At 45.9% G+C, this 24,487-nt stretch overlaps 1 protein-coding gene across 6 annotated transcripts in view; it reads left to right on the top strand.

Moving 5' to 3' along the window:
• The window catches only part of STARD13 (StAR related lipid transfer domain containing 13), a 480,039-nt gene that overhangs the window by 121,612 nt on the left and 333,940 nt on the right, over positions 1-24,487 (top strand). For 5 of the 6 annotated variants that reach the window (XM_039530647.1, XM_039530680.1, XM_039530670.1 and 2 more), the window contains one exon: positions 1,038-1,196. In XM_039530647.1, the coding sequence (XP_039386581.1) occupies positions 1,038-1,196 (159 nt within the window). The remainder of the gene's footprint in view (positions 1-1,037; positions 1,197-24,487) is intronic. The other variant, XM_039530697.1, reaches the window with a different exon arrangement.

Here is a 24,487-nt window from a genome sequence, read left to right as displayed (position 1 = left end):
GGTTGTGAATTCAATCCTTGATGGGGCCATTTAGGGATCTGGGGCAAAAATCTGTCTGGGGATTGGTCCTCCTCTGAGCAGGGGGTTGGATTAGATGATCTCCTGAGGTCCCTTCCAACCCTGGTATTCTATGATTCTAAGTTCCCCTTGAGAAATCTGATGGAGGTAATTAGAGAATCAGGTTGGCTGGATGGATGGGATAAGGAGCAAATTAGCCCAGGGCTGATAAAGGGGAAGGAAGGAAGTGCCAGAGAGAGAGAGGGGGGACCAGGGCTAGTTGAGCTCAGTAATATGGAGGCCTTGAGGGAGGGAGACCTACCTCCCTCCCTCAGGTCCTGGGGAGATGGTCAGAAAGTGCTGTTGATGCTGTAAATAGGCTGTTATGGAAAAGGTGGCGGTAACTTAAAAGGACACAGTGAATACACAACCAGTAGAATCCATGCAGTTTCTGCAGGGAGAAGGCAGGAGAGGAGCTATGTCCTGTGGCAGCTTGGAATTACAAGCTGCTTTTGTACTTCAGAATTGCCAAGACTGTCAAATCTGGTCTGTTGTGGTTTTGGTGTAGGTTTCTTAATCCTCAAAGGATCTAAAGATATGGATTAGGAGCAATTAGAGCATAATCTCTAATTTACAGTAGCATGGATGATCATTCTTTAACAAAAAGAGATTTTCCCCTAACTGTTTGTAGGATGTTTGAGTTACAGTAAGTGGATGTGGAGAGAAAAAAACAATTTTAAACAATTTGAATAAAAGTAACTTTCTCCTCTCAAAATATCAGGTTTCATTTGCTTAGTGTTTATGATGTCATATGTAATCCTACTATCTCTCCACAGAGGCTTCCAGAAAAAACAGTGTAGACAAGATCTGAATTTCTAATATAATAAAATATAAACAGCTGCAAAAAATGAAAATAAAAAAATAACCTTTCAGGCCTGACTTATACTGTACATAATATAAACTTAATGGACACAATATCAATTGTATTTTTGTCTTTGTTTGCATTTTTAAAAGATTTATTACTTTTTTTTTTATTAAAGGACTCATTTATCCCTTTTCAGTGCCCTGTTAAGGTGGAGACAGGCCTTCTTCACAGAGATCATCAGAGAAAGGGAATCTGTGGAAATAAGAGGGCAGGCTACCAGGATTTAGATGGTTTGCCAAGCTCAGTGTCAACTGGAGCACGACCAAAAACTGAAGTAAGTAGCTATTGTTTATATTACAGCATATTCTGGCTTCAATTCTTTACCACAAGACTTACTATTGATCATTAAAATCTTCATTGTATTTTTATTTTAACTTAAATACAGTCTATAAATATAATATCACAACTCTAAATCTTTTACAATAAGACTGGCAAGTGTTCTCGATACAATGTGACTGAGTATTCAAGGTCAAGAACCCGAGTCCGTCACTATTTTCTACTAGCATGTTATCTGCATTATTTTGTTCATTCACTGCTTAAGAAGAGCTGAAGTCTCTTGGGAGTCTTTCCATTGACTTTAACTGGTTGTAGATCAGACCCAAAATTTGGATCCACATCTGAATGTCCCCAAATTTCAGGGCTGTTCAGATCTGGCGTTTTAGTCTGGCCCATTTCTAATCAATAGCATTAATTTCACTTTGTTTCTTTGCCTGTGAGATGGTATAAGCCCTGACCAAAGAGATACCAATTGACTTCAACAGACTTTGGAACAGGCCCATAATAAGCTAAGTTGATAATGATGATTATGTAGAACTATGGAAGTAAAGTGATTCTAAGATCATGCTCCTAGTTACAAAATAGCAAACCTTTTTATCTGTCTCTTGTAAATTGCTTTGGTGCCTGCAATGGTTCAGAGAGTCTCTTTCTGCTAATGTCAAGTAAAATATATGCATGTAAGATACACTATACATTGTCTAAGGTGTTTTGATTCAAGTAAAGGCATATCTTCCTAAAGGAAAGGTAACTATCATATGCCTCTTTCTTCATAGAGTGAAGTTGCATAGTACTCTATATTCCATTACAGGTTGAAGGTCTGCCACTGTCACTCAGACTGAAGTTTGAAACATTAGGGCTTGCCTGTTTGTTGATTGAAATACACTAATGTACTTTCAGGAGAGATTTTTTTCCCTCTTAGTTAAATAGCTTTCTGCTTCTCTCTTTTGCAACTGCCCAACTACTTTAGTTTGCTCAAGTTACATTAGATCTCAGAAATCACTAAAGAAAATGAGATATTTGACTGGACTTTACTTAATACAATCAAAGTAACATTGAAGTGATGTAGACAAAAAAAAATTACTGTAACAAGTGTCTGTGTGTTTGCAGTGGGAGGTGTTGGAAGAGAAGGAATAAGTGTGAACTTATCTTCTTCTTCTTTCCTGATCTCTACAATCCCTCCTAGTATTGTACTTCAAGGAATGTTGGTATAATAAATACCAAACTCAGAAAACTTCACTGATACAGGTCATACATACAGTTTCAGTGATAACAATAATGTAAATTAGAATGTGCTTATCGTTGTTTACAATGGAGTCCCTAGAATCATACAGTTCAGAAACTGAAAAGACTTATTAGATGACACAATCCATCCCCCGAAGTCCAAGTAGAATTCTTCCATACAGTACACTTTTTATCACTTGATCAAAGTCCCAAGCATTTTGCTGCATAGTAGCTTACAACATGATTTCTGCAAAATGCTAGTGGTCTTTTTAGTAACTCAATACTATTAGCCACTGCTGTAATTTGGACATAAATAATGAAATTTGACTTGGCTAATTTTGTCTGGAGGACAAAACATCTTACTTTTTTTTTTCTTTCAGAATTAGATTTTTAGTTCAAATGGTCCTTTTTTCAGGCCAAGAAGGAAGAATGAAAATAATGCTAGTTTCAGAGACTGTGTACATCTGTTAAAAGGCTTTTTCTAAACATTTTTTCTATTAGGGTTAAAAGGTATAAAAATGTATTTTTAAATGGACACAGCAACCCTATTTACATTAAAAAAGAGGGGTTAGTGGCCAAATGGTAGTGGGCTTAGGTCGTCATTGTATTTCTCCAGTTTAACCCCTATGTAACTCCACTGATCTCATTGGAGTTACACAAGCAGAAAACTGGAATAATCAGTGGTAAGTCAGACCCAACATGTTTTAGTGCACTAGTCTTTTATCTCTCGAGATTGGAGTTAAAATCTTGGAATGAGTCAAAAAGAGTTTAGCTTTTTCAGCCTTCTCCCTATATATTCCCACACAACCCTCCCTACACCACCCCAAACCTGAAATAATTTGTCTTGATTAGCAAGTTCAGCTCAAGAGGCTGATGTTGGAAATTGCAAGTCAGGAATGAAATGCTTTGGCAGAGCTCTGCAAGGGCATTCTTGTACAATACCTGACCCAAGCTAGTGCAGTTAGCCCCTCATTTTCATGACTACAAAGTTCACTGACTTTTTAAGAACTATAAAAAAGAATAAGTGGCTGTGGCAAATTCACAGTTCAGGAACTATTTTGCTTATATATTTTTAAAGGAGGGGCATAAATGCATTGCAACATTTCTGATGAAATACTATTGAACAGAACGTTTCCCTGGCTATGAGAGGGCTTGTCCTAGAAAAGAAAGCGTAATAGTTGTTGTTTTAATGAGACATTTCCTAGATGCAAATACAATAGAAGACTTAACTGTAAGTTTCATGATGTTAATTTCTTTCCTCCAGTTCCAATGTATAAACTAACATGGGAAATACTAGTTGTGAGGCATTCAGTGCTTAGCTTACTTCTGTAGATAACACAACTGCAGCGCATGTGGCACAAAGTGTGACCAGTAAGAAAACAAGGTTATGTATGCTGTGATTAGTTTTTTCCTTTAGCTGTAATGCTAGCACTTAGAATAGTGACAACTGTGATACTGTATCTAACTAACATTAGGCCAGTGCTTAGATTTCCTTGACCACTTGGTTCAGAAAAAGGAAAACAAACATAGTTTCTTGTAATCTACTATGCTGAAAGACTTTCTGCTCTTTTTTTCTATAGCAAATATCTGTATTAGTTCCGTCTTTGGAAGATGCTTGTTAGATGCTGTGTTTGTTTATTTATTTAAATTGGTGTTTCAGAGATGTCCACAAGGAGTGTAGAGATGGCTGATATCATCTACCACTGTTTAGATATGTATCCCACTGGTCAGTGTGTGTTACAGGCCCCGTATTGGCCAACACAATATTTGCTAAGGTAAACATAATGTGACAATTGATATGTGATGATTTATTTACATAAAGCCTTCTACCAGAATCTGAGGATCTCAAAATGCTTACTAATACTCAGTTGATCCTTACCACACTTCTAAGAGGTAGATAAGTATTTTCATTTTAGTATTGGGAGGAGGTTGAATCCTCAGATGGGGGCAGGAAAGCCACCTTGTGGGTGCTCCACTCTAGGTGACGGTGCGTCCCGGCGCTGTTGATCAGAGATTTTCGGTAGCAGTGCCTGGTTGGGGCACACGCACTCAGTTGGTATCTCCCGCCTCGTTGGAATCTTCCTGAGTGCGTGCGCCCCACACCCTCCTCAGTTCCTTCTCAACCGTCCTCTGCTGAAGATGGGACTTGGGGCAGTGCTGCCTTCTCTTCCCTGGTCTCTATAGGAAACAGTAACAAATAACATAGAAATAATTAATAATTACTTCCCAGTTGTTTCCCTTCCTTTAGTATAGTTACATAGTTAGTTACTTAGTTTAAAAAAAAACAAAAAACCCTCAGGCTTGTCTCCCGTTGAGACACTCTCCTCGGCCATCTTTAATTCATAATGCCAGGAGCTTCAGGATTCAAAAGATGCATCTCCTGTCAGGACTCCATGCCACGGTCAGATGGGCACTCACATTGTGTGAAGTGCCTCGGGGACACTCACACCCCCGCGAAGTGCCTCCATTGCGCGAGCCTCAAGTCAAGAGCTCATCATGACAGGGATCTGCGGCTCAAAATCCTGATGATGGAAAAATCCTTACAGCCGCTGTCGGAGACGGGAAAGGCTAAACCCGCTCCCTCACGCTCCCCAGCCAGATCGGAACCGGTGGGGAGCATTGCTCAGGGGTGAAAGTAACTTACAGGACTTACCGGTACTGCCGGAGTCCTGAGGTGGGCGTGGCCTCATCCGGAAGGGGTGTGGCCTCGAGATTTAAAGCCCCTGGGGCACCAGCTGTGGCTGGGAGACCCAGGGCCTTTAAATCAGCTAGGGCCTCCCAGCTGCAGAGGTAGCTGGGAGGCCCCAAGAGCTCAGGGGCAAATTAAAGGGCCCAGGGCTCCGCTTGCCATGGGAAACCCTGAGCTATGCGGGGCTGGGGCAGGTATTTAAAGGGCCAAGAGCTCCTGCCACTGAGGGGAGCTCCAAGCCCTTTAAGTCCTGGCCCCAGCCCGCCCACTGGAGCCGTGGCCAGGATTCAAAGGGCTCTGGGCTGCCCACAGCGGCAGGGAGCTCTGAGCTCTTTAAATCTCAGCTGCGGCGGGGGGTTTAAAGGGCTCTGGGCTGACCGCAGCCGCGGCAGCCCAGAGCCCTTTAAATCCGGCCCCAGCCCGGCCGCCGGAGCCCCGGGCAGGGGGGTTTAAAGGGCTCTGGGCTGCCAGCTGCGAGAGGGAGCCCAGAGCCTTTTAAATCCCCACAGCAAAAGCCAGTGCAGTCCGGCACGGCGTTCTGGCTCTTGCCGGTACGCCATACCGGCTTGTACCGTCTTACTTTCACCTCTGGCGTTGCTTCACCCTCCCTGGAGCGGAGGCAAGAAGCAGAACAGTCTCACAGAAGAGACTCTAAAAAGGGTAGGGAGTCTCCCGCGAGATCCCTACCCTCTGTGCTGACAGCACCAAAAATAGGTGCCTCAGCCTGCTCTAATGCCTCAGCCACGGCTCTGACAGAACACAGAGGCAGGGACCCGACCTCCCGCGCCGGGAAGGTCCTTGTGGATCCGGTCCCCTCAGCGCTGCAAACGGCCGCGGTGCGGACACCTCGCTCCTCCTTGGCACCGCAAACGGCCACAGCACCGGCACCAAAAACAGCCGCGGTGCCGACATCGCGCTCTGCCTCAGCAACAAAAACAGCCGCGGTGCCGACAGCGTGCTCCTCCTCAGCACCGAGAAGAACGTTGGCGCCGAGCCTATCTTCTACCAGCACACCAGCAGCAGACCCCCTGCAGGGCACCTCTAAGCAGTCTGCAGCAACACTCTCATTCTCATTTTCTCCTACTAATGAGCTAGAGCAGAGAGCAGGCTCAGCTTAGCCCAGGGAGCAGGAGCAACAGTTTCTCACCCAAAGTGACCTTTCAGTGCCACCTGAGCCTCACTCTCCATTCCTAGACACACAAGACTCATTTCTTGAACCGCCACTCTCTCCACCTGAACTGGCTTTCACTGACGGCGAACTTGATTTACAGCAGCAAGCGGAGTTCTCCCCTCCTGCTTCTCCTCCACAGGTGCCTCTACCACCTCAGGTCATGACTCAGGGTCAACAACCTCAGTTTCCCTACTTTGCCCCCCCGTGGGCGGCACCTGGGTTCTCCTACTCTATGCCTTGGCCTTAGTGGTACCCGTGGCAACATCCTCCTACCAATCATCCTCCTTCCATGCCTCAATCTCCTGCTCCATCCACTTCTAGGGTGCCTGAGCCCCCTCCTGAGACTGAGAGCTACGCACCCTATCCTGACTCACCGACCCCTAACTCTCTACTAGCCTCAGATGAAGCCCTCCTCCCTTCACCGCCACAGGCCGTGGACGACTGCAAACAATTTCAGGAACTTTTTAGGAGGGTGGCACTCAGTCAAGATATCCCCTTAGAAGAGGTTCAGGAGATGCAACACAAACTCCTCAGAATCCTTCAACTGTCTGCGCCCTCAAAAATAGCGCTCCCTATAAACGAAGCACTCATGGAGCCAGCTGACACTCTCTGGCAAACCCCAGCTTCCTTAGTACCAACTTGCAAGAAGGCTGAACGTAAATACTATCTCCCTGCAAGAGACGCAGACTTCCTATTTTCTCATCCACCACTGAACTCTCTTGTCATGGATGCAGTTGCACAGAGGACGAAACAGTCACAATATCGACCCACCCCGCAAGACAAGGACCTTAGACGCCTTGACGTCCTGGGCCGCAAGGTTTATACGTCCTCTACACTACAATTCAGAATTGCAAACTATTCTGCTCTCCTCGTCAGTTATGATTTTGATAATTACAATAAACTTTTTGAATTTGCCTCCTACATTCCAGAGGATAGAAGAGCAGACTTCAAATCAATCCTGACTGAGGGCCAACTGATTTCCAGAACGGCCCTACAAGCATCTTTAGACATGGCAGACACAGCAACCCGTGCCACTGCAACTGCTGTGGTTATGCGTAGATCCTCATGGCTCTCAGCATCCAGCATTCCTAAAGAACTCCAGACCAAAGTGGAGGATCTCCCCTTTGATAAGGACAAACTTTTCTCCAAAAAACTGATAAACTCCTCCATACCATGAAAGATTCTAGAGCGACACTGCGCACCCTGGGCATTCACCTATCCCTTCCCAGGAGACAACGATACCAACCCTACCATAGACCACGCATACATCAGTACTATTGTCCTCAACCCAGACCATATGACAACTAGGAATCATACTAGACCCCCCACCCCCCAAGCGCAGACAAAATCAAAATCAAGCCACCACCTTCCGTCCATCGGGCAAGAAACAACAGTTTTGAAACGCTGGTCGAGGGTCTGCATGACCACCCCTTGATTCCACTGCTTACTTGCCCATTTGGCCACCGCCTCCAGAATTTCCAACATGCCTGGCAGCGGATTACACAGGACCGCTGGGTCCTCGAATTAGTTCAGTCCGGTTACTCCATCCCTTTTATATCCTACTCTCCTACCCTTCCCCCTTTCCCGTCCCTCTTCAGGGACCCTTCTCTCGAGCAATTACTTCGCACAGAGGTGGCACATCTTCTGCAACTAGGCGCAGTGGAACCTGTGCCGATGCAACATCAAGGGACAGGTTTCTACTCCCATTACTTTCTAACGCAGAAAAAGACCGGAGGATGGAGGCCTGTACTAGACCTACGCCGACTGAACAAATTCGTGAGGATACAAAGATTCAAGATGGTCACACTGGGCACAATAATACCTGCATTGGATCAAGGGGACTGGTTCACAGCCTTCTACCTACAGGATGCTTACTTTCATATATCAATTCATCCAGCTCACAGACGCTTCCTACGATTCACAATCGGTCACAACCATTTTCAATACAGAGTTCTTCCTTTCGGACTCTCCACAGCACCAAGAGTTTTTTCCAAGACTCTAGCCGTGGTTGTGGCTCACCTCCCCAAACACGGGGTCACACTGTTCCCCTACCTGGATGATTGCCTCATCAAGGGCAACTCCTATGGCGAGACACTTCAAGCTACGCGTTTCACCATTTCCCTCTTTCACAGCGTAGGCCTCCAAATAAACTTCCAAAACTCCACCCTGACACCTAGGCAACAGATCGAGTTCATCGGAGCTCATCTCGACTCAACCCAGAACAGGGCCTCGCTCCCATACAACAGATTCCTCGCTATCACGCAGCTCATACGCACACTCTCTATTCATCCCAGGACACAAGCAAGAATCTGCCTACAGCTCCTCGGCCACATGGCAGCCACCACCTTCGTGGTTCAACACGCCAGGCTATATATGAGATGCCTCCAGGGCTGGCTCAACTCCAGTTTCAAACCCAACAGATACACCTTAGGGATGCTGCTAACGCCTCCTCCCAATGTTATAGCTTCCCTACAGTGATGGACAAGTCCAGAAAACCTCTGCACAGGGGTTTCCTTCCAGCAACGATCCCCAATGCTCATGCTCACCACGGATGCTTCCCTAATCGGTTGGGGAGCACATCTAGGGGGACACAGGGCACAGGCCGGTGGTCCGCATCAGAGACGCATCAACACATAAATCTCTTAGAGCTCAGAGCAGTGAGGAGAGCATGCCTTCACTTTCTTTCCCTCATAAAGAACAAATATCTGCGGGTCTTAACAGACAACATAGCATGTATGTACTACATAAACAGACAAGGGGGAGCCCGATCACATTCCCTTTGCATGGAAGCCATTTGACTATGGAATTGGTGCATACGACATCGAATTCAAATCATCGCTTCCTACCTACCAGGCTGCCACAACTCTACTGCCGACTTACTCAGCAGGCACTTCTTGACAGAACACGAATGGGAACTGCATCCCGCAATACTCCAACAGCACTTCTCCCTCTGGGGCACCCTGTCAATAGATCTCTTTGCTATGACCCAAAACCGAAAATGCCCCCTGTTTTGCTCCAGAGCGGGACTCGGGACTGCATCCCTAGGAGATGCATTCCTCATCCCATGGAACAACTACCTCCTGTACACCTTCCCACCTATCCCTCTGCTAAACAGGGTTCTTCGGAAGATCATGGACGACAAGGCCCAGGTCATCCTTATTGCCCCGGCTTGGCCAAGACAGACGTGGTATCCCTACCTACTCCATATGTCCTCCCATCACCCACGGGCTCTCCCCAACAGGCCAGACCTCCTTTACCAGGACAACAGACGAGTTCTTCACCCCCAGCTCCAAAAGCTCCACCTCACAGCCTGGTTCCTTCATGGTTCCAAACCCATGAACTAGCCTGTTCCGAGCAAGTCCAATATGTCGTCCTGCACAGTAGGAAAGACTCCACTCGTAAAACCTACCTGTAGAAGTGGAAGTGTTTTGCTCTCTGGTGCTCACATAATCACTTAGCACCCAATAACATGACCCTCCCTAACATTCTAAACTACCTCCTGAAACTAAAACAGGACGGACTTTCGCTCAGCTCCATCAAAGTGCACCTGGCGGCGCTTACCACCTTCCATGACCTATTTAGATGGGTACTCACTCTTTATCCACCCAACCATAAAACGCTTTCTCACGGGCCTGCAAAATCTCTACCCTGAAATTCACCCAACAGCGGCTGCATGGAATCTTAACTTTGTTCTTCATGCTCTCATGAAACCTCCATTTGAGCCCTTGGCTACCTCCTCTCATCTCCATATGTCCATGAAAGTGGCTTTCTTAGTTGCCATAACATCGGCAAGGAGAGTTGGTGAAATGAGCGCCCTGATGGCCCATCCTCCCTACACAATCTTCTGCAAAGACAAAGTCACTTTGAGACCACATCCTAAATTTCTTCCTAAGGTGGTATCAACCTTCCACCTCAACCAACCTATATATTTACCTACTTTCTATCCCAAACCTCACAAGACTCTGCAAGAGGCAACCCTGCATACTCTCGACGTCAGGCGAGCAATCACCTTTTATTTAGACAGGACTAAACCATTTCGCAAGTCTCCATGACTCTTTGTTTCCATTGCCGAAAGATCGAAAGGCACGGCTATCTCTAAACAACGCCTATCCAAGTGAATCTCTGACTGTATCAGATCCTGTTACCGTGTGAAAAATCTTCAACCGCCCGAAGGCATTAGAACTCATTCCACTCGAGCCATGTCGACATCCGTTGCCTTCCTACACAACGTTCCCATTCCTGACATCTGCAAAGCGGCTACATGGTCATCTGAACACACGTTTGCAAAACACTATGCTCTCACGCAAGACACCACGGCTGACACCATAGTAGGCCATACAGTACTATCTACAGTACTCACTGCCGCATCTCCAAAGTCCCACCAACCATAGTGGGTACTGCTATACAATCACCTAGAGTGGAGCACCCACAGGGACAGCACTCGAAGAAGAAGAGAAAGTTACTCGCCTTGCAGTAACTGAGGTTCTTCGAGATGTGTGTCCCTGTGGGTGCTCCACTCCCTGCCCTCCTCCCCTCTACTTTGGAGTACTAGTAGGATTCTCCATGGTAGAGAAGGAACTGAGGAGGGTGTGGGGTACACGCACTCAGGAAGATTCCAATGAGGCGGGAGATACCAACTGAGTGCGTGCGCCCCAACCAGGCACTGCTACCGAAAATCTCCGATCAACAGCGCCGGAACGCACTGTCACCTAGAGTGGAGCACCCACAGGGACACACATCTCAAAGAACCTCAGTTACTGCAAGATGAGTAACTTTCTCTTTCCACCCACGAATCTTGAGGATTGTAAAGGGTTGAACCAATCCCCCGTTTCACTTAGAATAGCCAAAAGGTTGCTCTAAGTTATGTCCATTAACTAATAAGAACCACTCCACTGGCTGAGAATTGGCCTGAGCATGGTTTGCTCTGATCCTGCCCCTGTTATGTCCCTTTGCAGATAGAGAAAGTTAGTGGTGTAGCATCAGCTACATCAAATTTATGCATCTTGGAAGAGTTCCCTTACACCAGAGGAAATTTGGCTGCTTCTTTATGGCTATTTTCCAGCCACTTTGCATGAAAACATCTGCGACTGCTGCCACACATTGAGCAGATGTTTTCATGCATGCCTACTTGTTTTCGCAGAGGCTGGGGATTTGTGTATTACATGGCCAGAAGAGCACCTAGCTAGCTGTGGGCATGTCCAAATCCGTGACTTGCTTATGCATGCATGTAACAGAGCATGTGCAGATCAGGCATGCAAATATCTATGCAGAAATCAGGCCCTAAGTGATATTTGGGGAGTCACAAAGGAAGTCTGTGGCAAAGTTGAGACTCTAACCCAAACTTCAACTCCCAGTCCAGTGCATTCGCTACAAGACCATCCTTCCTCATTTAAAAAAATAAAAATAAAATACAGATAGTTTCCAGGCTCTTCCAATGGAAAGCTCAAGCCACCTGTGAGTATCATCGGTCATATGGTTTGCTTTCATGTCTGTCTTTGGTGATGAGTCATTGGGCCATTAAATTTAGTTAGCTGGAATTTCAGTAGTGGAGTTTGACATAATTCATTTCAATTATGAGGAGAAAAAAATTACTTTTGAGCAACTTGTAAGTCAAGCAAGACTAACAATTGTTAAGCTGGTTAATCTCCCAAATGTTGCTATTTTATGGCAGAACTAAACTTGCTAATTTTACCAGTTATTTTAAAGGAATTAGCTTTCATTTAAAAAAATCATACTTGTCTGAAAGTATGTTACTTGCTATTATTAAAGGTAATATCTAAATGCCTATAACATTTATTTTTGTTGTTTAAGGCTAATATTGCAGTAACCTTTATAGTCAGCGTCAGGGTTCAAGCATGCCAAGTGCTGTAGGCATGGTACCTGGCCTGAATTGAAATGATTAAACAACATCAGCAATCCTTGTTATCCACATGCCTAGCCAGAGACCCAGATCAAGACACCCCATCCCACCTCAGTCAGGTTCTGGGGGGGTACTGCCCCTTTGGGAGGTGCTAGGACTGAGATACAGAGACAGCAGAGTCAAGCAGAGACTTTGCGCTCTCCCCCCTTCCAGCTAAACTCTACTTCATTGACTGCCTCAGAAGTGAGCCAGCACCTTGGCCATAAAGGAATTTGATTCTCTTGGGGAAGCAGTCCTGGATTTTGATCAAGAGCAGAAATGCCCCAGTTTGAGCCTGTGCTATGTCCAGGAAAAATCCTACTTCTGCTTCTCTGAGAGATTGTCAAGGAATGCTAGGACAAAATGACTTGCTTACAATATAAAATTTCTACTTTTAACAGAGTGGTATCCAGGGAGCTGTACATCCTAAGAGCTCCACTATTGGCTCTTTCATACAAACTGTATCCAGCATGTGCCTGCATTGTTTCTTCTGCAAAAATCTTACTAAGTGCAACAAGATTTTTACAGGATTAAGGACTGCAGGATCAGGCCCATTCTGTCTCTGTTCACTTGTCTCCACATGTTCCACACATTCAGCATCCGTGTCCTTTCTGTTCCTTCAGGCACAATTTTCCCTGCAAAACAGACATAAGAATGGCTGTACCGGGTCAGACCAAAGGTCCATCTAGCCCAGTATCTGTCTACCGACAGTGGCCAATGTCAGGTGCCCCAGAGGGAGTGAACCTAACAGGCAATGATCAAGTGATCTCTCTCCTGCCATCCATCTCCGTCCTCTGACGAACAGAGGCTAGGGACACCATTCTTACCCATCCTGGCTAATAGCCATTTATGGACTTAGCCACCATGAATTTATCCAGTCCCCTTTTAAACATTGATATAGTCCTAGCCTTCAGAACCTCCTCAGGTAAGGAGTTCCACAAGTTGACTGTGCGCTGCGTGAAGAAGAACTTCCTTTTATTTGTTTTAAACCTGCTGCCTATTAATTTCATTTGGTGACCCCTAGTTCTTGTATTATGGGAATAAGTAAATAACTTTTCCTTATCCACTTTCTCGACATCACTCATGATGTTATATACCTCTATCATATCCCCCCTTTTCCAAGCTGAAGAGTCCTAGTCTCTTTAATCTTTCCTCGTATGGGATCCTCTCTAAACCCCTAATCATTTTAGTTGCCCTTTTCTGAACCTTTTCTAGTGCTAGAATATCTTTTTTGAGGTGAGGAGACCACATCTGTACACAGTATTCGAGATGTGGGCGTACCATGGATTTATATAAGGATTTATATATATATTCTCAGTCTTATTTTCTATCCCCTTTTTAATGATTCCTAACATCCTGTTTGCTTTTTTGACCGCCTCTGCACACTGCGTGGACATCTTCAGAGAACTATCCACGATGACTCCAAGATCTTTTTCCTGACTCGTTGTAGCTAAATTAGCCCCCACCATGTTGTATGTATAGTTGGGGTTATTTTTTCCAATGTGCATTACTTTACATTTATCCACATTAAATTTCATTTGCCATTTTGTTGCCCAATCACTTAGTTTTGTGAGACCTTTTTGAAGTTCTTCACAATCTGCTTTGGTCTTAACTATCTTGAGTAGTTGAGTATCATCTGCAAACTTTGCCACCTCACTGTTTACCCCTTTCTCCAGATCATTTATGAATAAATTGAATAGGATTGGTCCTAGGACTGACCCCTGGGGAACACCACTAGTTACCCCTCTCCATTCTGAGAATTTACCATTAATTCCTACCCTTTGTTCCCTGTCCTTTAACCAGTTCCCAGTCCATGAAGGGACCTTCCCTTTTATCCCATGACAGCTTAATTTACTTAAGAGCCTTTGGTGAGGGACCTTGTCAAAGGCTTTCTGGAAATCTAAGTACACTATGTGTACCGGATCCCCCTTGTCCACATGTTTGTTGACCCCTTCAAAGAACTCTAATAGATTAGTAAGACATGATTTCCCTTTACAGAAACCATGTTGACTATTGCTCAACAGTTTATGTTTTTCTATGTGTCTGACAATTTTATTCTTAACTATTGTTTCAACTAATTTGCCCGGTACCGACGTTAGACTTACCGGTCTGTAATTGCCGGGATCACCCCTAGAGCCCTTTTTAAATATTGGCGTTACATTAGCTAACTTCCAGTCATTGGATACCGAAGCCGATTTAAAGGACAGGTTACAAACCTTAGTTAATAGTTCCGCAACTTCACATTTGAATTCTTTCAGAACTCTTGGGTGAATGCCATCTGGTCACGGTAACTTGTTAATGTTGAGTTTATCAATTAATTCCAAAACCTCTTCTAGTGACACTTCAATCTGTGACAGTTCCTCAGATTTGTCACCTACAAAAGCCAGCTCAGGTTTGGGAATCTCCCTAACATCCTCAGCTGTGAAGACTGAAGCAAAGAATCCATTTAGTTTCTCCGTAATGACTGTATCGTCTTTAAGCGCTCCTTTTATATTTTGATCGTCAAGGGGCCCCACTGGTTGTTTAGCAGGCTTCCTGCTTCTGATGTACTTAAAAACATTGTTATTACCTTTAGAATTTTTGGCTAGTCGTTCTTCAAACTCCTCTTTAGCTTTTCTTATTACACTCTTGCACTTAAGTTGGCAGAGTTTGTGTTCCTTTCTATTTGCCTCACTAGGATTTGACTTCCACCTTTTAAAGGAAGTCTTTTTATCTCTCACTGCTTCTTTTACATGGTTGTTAAGCCACGGTGGCTCTTTTTTAGTTCTTTTACTGTTTTTCTTAATTTGGGGTATACATTGAAGTTGGGCCTCTATTATTATTAAAAAGGGCCCATGCAACTTGCAGGGATTTCACTTTAGTCACTGTATCTTTTAACTTTTGTCTAACTAACCCCCTCATTTTTGTATAGTTCCCCCTTTTGAAATTAAATGCCACAGTGTTGGGCAGTTGAGGTGTTCTTCCCACCACAGGGATGTTGAATGTTATTGTATTATGGTCACTATTTCCAAGCGGTCCTGCTATAGTTACCTCTTGGACCAGCTCCTGCGCTCCAGTCAGGATTAAATCTAGAGTTGCCTCTCCCCTTGTGGGTTCCCGTACCAGCTGCTCCATGAAGCAGTCATTTAAAGTATCGAGAAATTTTATCTCTGCATTTCATCCTGAAGTGAAATGTTCCCAGTCAATATGGGGATAATTGAAATCCCCCACTATTATTGGGTTCTTAATTTTGATAGCCTCTCTAATTTCCCTTAGCATTTCATTATCACTATTACTGTCCTGGTCAGGTGGTCGATAATAGATCCCTAATGTTATATTTTTACTGGAGCATGAAATTTCTATCCATAGAGATTCTATGGAACATGTGGATTCGCTTAAGATTTTTACTTCATTTGAATCTACACTTTCTTTCACATATAGTGCCACTCCTCCCCCTGCACGACCTGTTCTGTCCTTCCGATATATTTTGTACCCCGGAATGATTGTGTCCCATTGATTGCTCTCAGTCCACCAGGTTTCTGTGATGCCTATTATATCAATATCCTCCTTTATCACAAGGCACTCTAGTTCACCCATCTTATTATTTAGACTTCTGGCATTTGTGTACAAGCACTTTAAAAACTTGTCCCTGTTTATTAGCCTGCCTTTTTCTGATGTGCCAGATTCTTTTTTATGTGACTGTTTATCATCTGATCTGGCCCTTACATTATACTCTTTAGTCCTCCGCTCCTGACTATAACCTGGAGATTCTCTATCATCAGACTCTCCCCTAAGAAAAGTCTGTGTCCGATCCACACGCTCCTCTGCAGCAGTCGGCTTTCCCCCATCGCCTAGTTTAAAAACTGCTCTACAACCTTTTTAATGTTTAGTGCCAGCAGTCTGGTTCCACTTTGGTTTAGGTGGCGCCCATCTCTCCTGTATAGGCTCCTCCCACCCCAGAAGTTTCCCCAGTTCCTAATGAACGTGAACCCCTCCTCTCTACACCATCGTCTCATCCATGCATTGAGACTCTGAAGCTCCGCCTGCCTACCTGGCCCTGCGCATGGAACTGGGAGCATTTCTGAGAATGCCACCATAGAGGTCCTGGATTTCAGTCTCTTCCCTAGCAGCCTAAATTTGGCTTCCAGGACATCTCTCCTACCCTTCCCTATGTCATTGGTACCTACATGTACCACAACCACCGGCTCCTCCCCAGCACTACATATAAGTCTGTCTAGATGCCTCGAGAGATCCTCAACCTTCGCACCAGGCAGGCAAGTCACCATACGGTTCTCCCGGTCATCACAAACCCAGCTATCTATGTTTCTAATAATCGAATCTCCCATTACTAACACCTGCCTTTTCCTAGAAACTGGAGTTCCCTCCCCCGGAGAGGCAACCTCAGTGTGAGAGGCAACCCCAGCACCATCTGGAAGGAGGGTCCCAACTACGGGAAGGTTTCCCTCTTCTCCCATTGACTGCTCTGCTTCCCTGGGCCTTTCATCCTCCTCAACAGCACAGGGGCTGTCTGACTGGAGGTGGGACAATTCTACAGCGTCCCGGAAAGCCTCATCAACATCGGGGCGGCTCTAGAAATTCCACCGCCCCAAGCAGGGCGGCGCGCTGCACCGCTCGCGCCGCCCTTCCCCGGTCCCGCGGCCGGGGCAGAAGTGCCTGCGGACTGTCCCGTGGTCCCGCGGCTCCAGTGGAGCATCCGCAGGCATGCCTGCGGGAGCTCCGTCCGAGCCGCGGGACCAGCGCACCCGCCGCAGTCATGCCTGCGGGAGCTCAAGCGGAGCCGCGGGAAGAGGGGACCCTCCGCAGTCATGCCTGCGGCAAGTCCGCTCATCCCGGGGCTCCGGTGGACCTCCTGCAGGCATAACTGCGGAAGGTCCGCCGGAGCCAAATGCCGCCCTGCCAGGACAATGCCGCCCCACACGCCTGCTTGGCGCGCTGGGGTCTGGAGCCGGCCCTGATCAACATACCTCTCTGCCTCTCTTAGCTCCTCCAGTTCCGCCACCCTGGCCTCCAAAGTCCGTACATGGTCTCTGAGGACCAGGAGCTCCTTGCACCGACTGCACACATACGCCACCCGCCCACAGGGCAGGTAATCATACATGCAACACTCAGCGCAATAAACTGGATAGCCCCCACTCTGCTGCTGGCCTTCTGCCTGCATTGTCTCCTAGTTAATGGAAGGGTGGTTTACAGAAAGGGGTTTTGGAATGTGGTTCGGTTTATAGGTTTTAGGGGGACCACAGGGAAGGGGTTTAGGGCTGGCGGGGGACTCCCACTCCCTTCCCACTCCCCTTCTAAACTCCCTTGCTCGCCAAACTCCCTGTTAGCAGCCCCTGTTCGCAAAGCTCCCTGGTCGCTTGTGCGCGGCTTTATACCACATTGCATTTAGACCACATTGCATTTAATGTTCTACAGCTATTCTGGCATAGGAAATGTCACTTAGGCCAGGTCTATGATAGGAATGCTTGGCAGTATAGCTATAGTGATATATTATACCGGCAAAGCTCTCCTAGGATGGATGTGGCTTATACTGGCAAAACTACATTTTCACTGGCATAGCTTATTCCAGCATGTCTCCCCCCCCCCCCCCGCCCTTACTCTCCAACCTTGAGCAAAACAAGCTATGGTGGTGAAAGCACAGCTTTGCCAGAAAAACTGTGTCTACACTAGAGGTTTTTGCTGGGACAACTCTGTTGGTCAGGGATTACCCCTCTTCACACTCCTGATGAACATAGCTCTGATGGTAGAAGTCTGTTGTGTAGATATGGCCTAAGAGTGACTGAGGACAGTTAAGGCATGTCTACACAGCCCACGGCAGCAAACCTTTCAGGCCAGGTAGACAAAGTTGGGCTAGCGGGGCTCATGCTAGCACTCTAAAAATATCAGTATAGACAGGGCTTTGAAGTTGCAGCTCAGGTTGGAACTCAAGCTCTGAACTCCACTCCTCAGGCTACAGGGTTACATTTTTATTGGTGTTAAGTAGAAGTTGTTTTGCTTCAAGTTTGTCATTATTTTAATTAATAAAATGAAATATTCTGTATAGGAAAGTTGCTCCCTGCAAGTTTTTCAGTCTTTCCAAACAGGTCAAAGTTGAGTGACCAGGAGGTGAGTCCAAAGGGACATTACATGATTTTGGCACCTTTAAAACTGGATTGGACAAAACACCAGTAAATGTAGAGCAGAGAACAATGCCAACTCTGGTAAAGAGAGGGACTGGATGACCTCAGGGGTCTTTTCTGTTTGAGTCTATTTGTAATGGTAAAGAGCCAAAATCTTTCTCTCTCTCACACCTACCCACCCTCCTCTAAATACTCATACTTAGTAGGGAGGTCTCAGCGCCATCTAACACCATAATTTAGCTACATTTCACACACATGGCTGGATTGGGAAGTGTTTGTTTTGGTCTTTAGTGGTGGTAACTTTAGACTCCCTCTATACTGAAGAAATCATATGGCTTCATAAGTTAGAATCCTGAATAATTGTCAGTTCCAAATAAATAAAGTGTGTGTTATGCAGTTTTTGTAGATGGATTTTTCATGACAGTTTTTTTTCACAAGAATATTATGTCAGGTACTGTAAATGAGACACATTAAAGTTGTTGTGCTACATTTCAGCCTTAGTGCACGCAGTCTTAGAAATACAATGTTAATTTTCAAAGGCAATTTTCAGACTCGGTATCAACAGACTTGAGGTGTAAATTGTCAGACTAATTTCTTTTATAAATCCAGAGCAAGAGGAAAGCAGGAACTGTACTGATAGATAATATTGTGTATATATGCAAATAAATAAAATAAATAACTTCATTTCCCCTACAGATGACTATATACCCAATCAAGTGAGCAAAGGAAGAAATTTATTTTCCTCTTCATTTATTCAGGCACTGTACATAAGCAGCTGAACTCGTGTGTCTTTAGATTCAGCGCATTTTTGACTGGGTGACAAAGGCAATTCTCAGCTGTTTTGTAGCAGCCACAAATAAAGAATAGACTGTGGTCCTTATCCTGGGAGGTGCTGAGCACATTCAGCTCCTATTGGTGAGACATGAAGATGCTCACAAGATTGGGCCCTAAGAGATCCTGTAAACACTGGCCTTGTTAGTTGGATCTGAAGATTATTGCTGTGCATACGTCTGGGAGGAAGGTATTGCTATACTCTGTCTTATCTGGCTAGCTAGCTATCAATATTCTACTTATTATTGGTCTGCCCCGTAATGTATTTGTTGCCCCAGTGTGAGAAAATGGAGTCAGAATGTTCTATCTGTTTAATATAATTTAATCAAAGACATTTCCTCATCAGTGTAACCATCGTACTTTTTTACTGCAGTAGTCCCTACTTGGAGGCCTGTAGCAAGATTGAGACTCACTGGTGTGGCACCTCCTACTGGTCATCCTGGGAATTGGCTCTTTTCAGCCTTGGAGCACCCTCTGCGGGCTGGTGGCTCACCTGCCTCAGGCTCCCGTGTCCCTCACAGACCCCGGTGCCCCTTTATCTCAGGGTTCTGCCCCAGCAGAACCCCCACACTCTGGGTTTCCCCTCCCAGGGGACCCCCCCCAACCCGCTATACCCACCTTGCCTCAGTGGCTACTGCCACTAGCCCCCTCTCACTGGGGCAAACCGCAGTCAGTAATGGCCGCTCATCATTGGCTAGGGAGTTGGACTAGCTGCCTCTGCCTATTCCCGGGCTGTACCTCCCAGTACCTGCGTAGGCCTTTATCCAGGCCTCAGCCTGGGGAGTTGCCAGGCTGGAGCTCCTCAGCTCAGCCTGCCCCTTCCCCAGCACTGCTCTGTCCAAGGTACCCTTTGCTCCTTCAGGCAGCTAGGCCCATCTCTCTCCAAAGCTAGAGAGAGAGTCTGACCCCGCTCCTCCCTTAGCCCTTCTTATACTGGCCCAGCTGGGCCCTGATTGGCTGCCTCAAGCCTGCTCCTGACTGGCTCCCCGGGGCAGCCCTTTCTCAGGGCTGTTTTTAATCCCTTCCACACTGGACTGGGGTGACTGACCCGCTACAGGGCCCAATCCTGTCATCCTTATTCATACAAGGAGTTCCCTTGTTTGCATGGGACTTCAGTGGAACTGCTGCATGAGTAAGAGTTGGGCCCTTTATCTTTAACAATAGTTATTTAGAGGAAAAGAGGAGAGATTTTAAAGTTACTACAGAGATTGTTTAGACAAAATCATCTGGGGCAGTCGCAATGGTCCTTGCCAGGCTGCACAGGACATTGGGGTGTGCAAGAAGCTGCCCATCTGTGCCACAACCTCTCCTAATAACAGTCCTGATGCTCCCTGCACTCTGGGGAGAGTAAGAACTACTAGCTTCTGCTCCTCACCCTAAGAAACAAGCAGAGACTCCTCTCCACACCAGATGACCTGAGAGAGAGAGGCCAGCACACAGAGTGGAGGGAGAAAATGTTCCACTAAGGGATAGAGCAGACTGCACACCCCACTGCCTGTAGAGTAGCTCTTTAATAGAGACTGCTCCTAGCTGAAGCACAGTCTCTCTTGTGCTCCTCTTGCAGAGGTTCAGCTCTGCATAAAGGCCACAACCCAATCCTGCACATATATGGTATCTTGCAGCAAAATATGGTATCCTACAATATTTCTCAACTATTCCTACCAGTATTCAGAGCTTGCATTATTACTCATTGCAAAGTTAGATATTTTTCTAGATATTTTCTTTGTCTGTATAAGCCATGTAGCCTGAAACTATAGAGGATAGGGAGTTAACTGTAGACGAACAGGGGAAAGAGCGAACAGAAGTCCATGGGGGCAGGAGCTCTCTACTGTCCCTGCCCGCAGGTATATGGGATCTTGGGGAGCAATTACCACACAGGTGGGGTGCCAATTAATTTCTTTATTAAAGGAAAAAGGAAGTGGTGGGAATTTAACAATGAAATACGATGGGATTGGGTGTATAGGGTGTTTACAATAGATAATGATGGGGGGGTTCTTATTGAACAGTGTAGGGAGTTCTAACAGTGGGGTACAGTAAGTGGGGTTCAGCACAATGGGATACAGTACAGTCAATAAGCAACTCAACTTTATATAGGAACGACTTTAGATACAGTGTGGAATGCAAAATGTACCCAAAAGAAATGCAAAGTAAAATGGTAGCTTCAATGCAATACAAAGTATAACAGAAAAGTGGAGGCAACCAATGGGGTGTTATAACCACAAGTAAAATGTGAATCACAGTGCAATGATACAATATGGGTGATAAGTGAAATTATGCAATGTAACAGTATAAAAGAAAATTAATGACTTAATCTGTGAGGCTGTGATAGCAGATAATCTGCAAGAGTGTACCTAAAGGCTGGGTCGAGAAACAGGAGTGGGGAGTGGGGTGAATGATCAGTGGCAACTGATGAGAGGAGAGTGCAGCTGCAAGCAGCGAGAGACTCTGAAGCCCTGCGGGGTGAAGCCCAGAGCAGTCTTCAGGAGCCTGCGGGCTGGACGTACGGGAGACAAGACCAGCCGGAGTGCACTTAAGGGGAGTCTGGGAGCAGCAAGAGGGGAGAGTGCTGAACGTGCAAGTGATGGGAAGGCACGTGGAGAATGGGGGAGACGGCTGAGGGAAGAAGCAGGTTGCAGCAGCGGAGAGCACTTCAGGGAAGCTGCGGAGCAGCGGGGTGAAGACAAACGGAGCAGTGTGATGGTGATCTTCGGTAGGGGAGGGGCAGCGGAGAAGCGGGAGCACAAACACAGGGGATACAGGGAGAGGCAGCAGAGAAGTGTAAAGAAGGGCTAGAGGGAGGTTTAAGCAACAAGCGGACACCCAAAAAAAAAAAAAGGAAAGAAGCGGCAAAGGGTTTGGGAAGTTACACAGGGGGAGAAGCAGCAAGGGGTTTGGAAAGTTTGGAGGGTGATGCAGATGCGGGGGGAAAAGCAGCAAAGGGTTACAACAGGGAGACACGGAGAAGTACACAGAGGGGGAGATTGGAGCAGGGGAAAAACAGACACGGGAAAGTTCAGGGAGAGATCAGGACAGCGGGAAGACGAATTCAAACAGCAAAAAACCTTATCTATCGTCTAACTTAATTAAACTTATATAAAATGACAAGCAGCTTATACAAAGTAACAAAACAGGTACAGAATACAACCAGGCAATGGCTTTTTTAAATCTATTTTAACCAATGACTAGGCAAAACAACAAATATCACAATTCTAAGCAAAACTATAACAAGCAACTATACGGAGCAACAAAACAGCAAACTATAGCAAGGCAGGTGAAACTTACAAGCGCTACAATCTTAGCAAACTATGACTTATTAGACTAAAAAGCAAAACCTATGGTGCACCTTATGCTATGGGGAAGTTACAGAGGGCAGAGTGGTATGTGCCCAGGATACAGCTCCCAAGGCAGCCCCCAAGGAAGCCAAGGGATGGTGGCTGCAGCAGTGGATACAGCTGAAAGCAGTGAGCCCCGAAGCAAAGCCCACTGGAGCAGAGCTTAGCGGCGGCACAAACTTATTTTTAGCGGCAAAGCGCCGCGGAGTTTAAGAGAGGTTTTAAGACACAGACCAAGGTTTAGCTTGAGTCTGTGTGCTGGGGAAACAGAGCCAGCAGCTAAAATAATAAAATAAAAGTGTAGAAAGTTTCACAGAGGGATTCTTACCAGTCCCCAAGGCAGCAGCAAAGGCAGAAGCAGCAACAACATCAGAAGATGCAAGGAGGACTCGGTACAGTCTCGATAATCAGGAGGTCTCTCAGGCAGCAATTCGTTCTTCGTCGGAGGGGGGGGTTAAAAATGGGGGTACGCTCAAAAATAAAACGACAGCGGAGAAAGGACCCCCCCAGAATCCCTGGCTGATCAGACCAGGCAGCAATGCAGGAACCTTTCTGATGTTTGTTTCAAAGTGCCTGTTTTTTAAAGACAAACTCAGGCAGTTTCCCGCCAGTAATCCTGATAGGCTCCCTCTGTCACAGGGGAGGAGACACAGGGAAAAACTGCAGGTGAGCACAGAGACGTGCCTGGGCAGAGTCCTGGACAATAGGTGTGAGTTCACACCTCAGGACTCAAAAGCACATGAGGCCTATGACTCATGCCCAGGATCTCAAAAACACATTAGGTCTTGCAGCTCTGGACATTGCCTACCCTACACAAAGCCCAGGTTTAACAAGGTGATAACAGGACCAACCCTTTGAACAGGGCAGTGGTCCCACTTAGCATGCAGCACAAGTGGCCATCCCTTTGAGAAGGGCAATGGCTCTTGGTAAACGACTTAAGGGGCCCTCCCTTTGAGAAGGGCAGTGGCCCTGGTAAACAACTTAACAGCCAGGGAGGGGCGGCCACAGGAGGAGAACAAAAACAAAATGGAGTAAGGGGACAGCTGTAAGAAACAAAATGGAATAGGGGGAAAGCTGTAACAGACATCTACCACCATCTGTTGGTGAAGAGGGGAAAGTATGACTACAGAGAGTGCATTTTCATAAGCTTTCTACCCAGAAAGCCTCCAAGTGACACTTAAGGGATGTGTCTTTAGGAATGTACCCAAACTCCGAATTGGTGGGCTATTGAGACTGAACTGAGAGGACGAGATTAGACAGCATTTCCTATAGGGGCTAGAGACAGGCCTGGCTGAGTACATTCCTAGACTCTGGGGCTACACTAACTACTGACCCCTAACTGTAAGTGGAGTGAAGCACAGGGAAAAGGGAGAAAGTGATGGGTTAAAGGGATATTTGTGTGTTGAACGTTCATACCCCTGGGTGGCAAATTAAGATAAAGGACTATAGCTAAGGATACTGTTGTTATGGGCACTTTACTTACTATTCATATATTGTTGTTGCGTTTTCCTAAGTTGATTATAGTTCCATTAATGAAGTATTTCCTTGTTATATACTCAGACTCAGTGCTTGCAAGAGGGGAAGTATGGCTGTTAGGGGCACTCAGAGAAGATATTTAGTTTTTCCCCATGTTTCTGGGTGGGCATTCAAGCTGGTGGTGTTTGTTAATTATAAAAAGAACCTGTAGACATTTGAACCTGGCCCTTGATGCTGTGGACCACGCCTGGCAGAAGCTTACATTTGTTTGAAGCATCCAAATGTCAAAATTTGTAGACTACTTTACATCAGCAATTTCAGTGTTACAGCGATTACTCATCTTATATACAGCAAAAAGTATCTGGTAAATACAGAAGTCCGAGCCTCCTGAACTGAAAGACATACTGGTTCAAATTGTTAAAGAGGCCAAAAACTAGCCTTTGAAGTAGAGCATCAAAGTTGTCTCTATGGCTGTCATCTTGGCCAGCACACCAGGGATTGAACTAGGCACTTCCAGACTTAAATGCTCAAGTGTCTCCAACAGCTTAAGCAAA

The sequence above is a fragment of the Mauremys reevesii genome, linkage group 1 (assembly GCF_016161935.1).
Source record: "Mauremys reevesii isolate NIE-2019 linkage group 1, ASM1616193v1, whole genome shotgun sequence".
Taxonomy (NCBI): Eukaryota; Metazoa; Chordata; order Testudines; family Geoemydidae; genus Mauremys; species Mauremys reevesii.
This window is presented reverse-complemented; position numbering and strand designations above follow the sequence as displayed.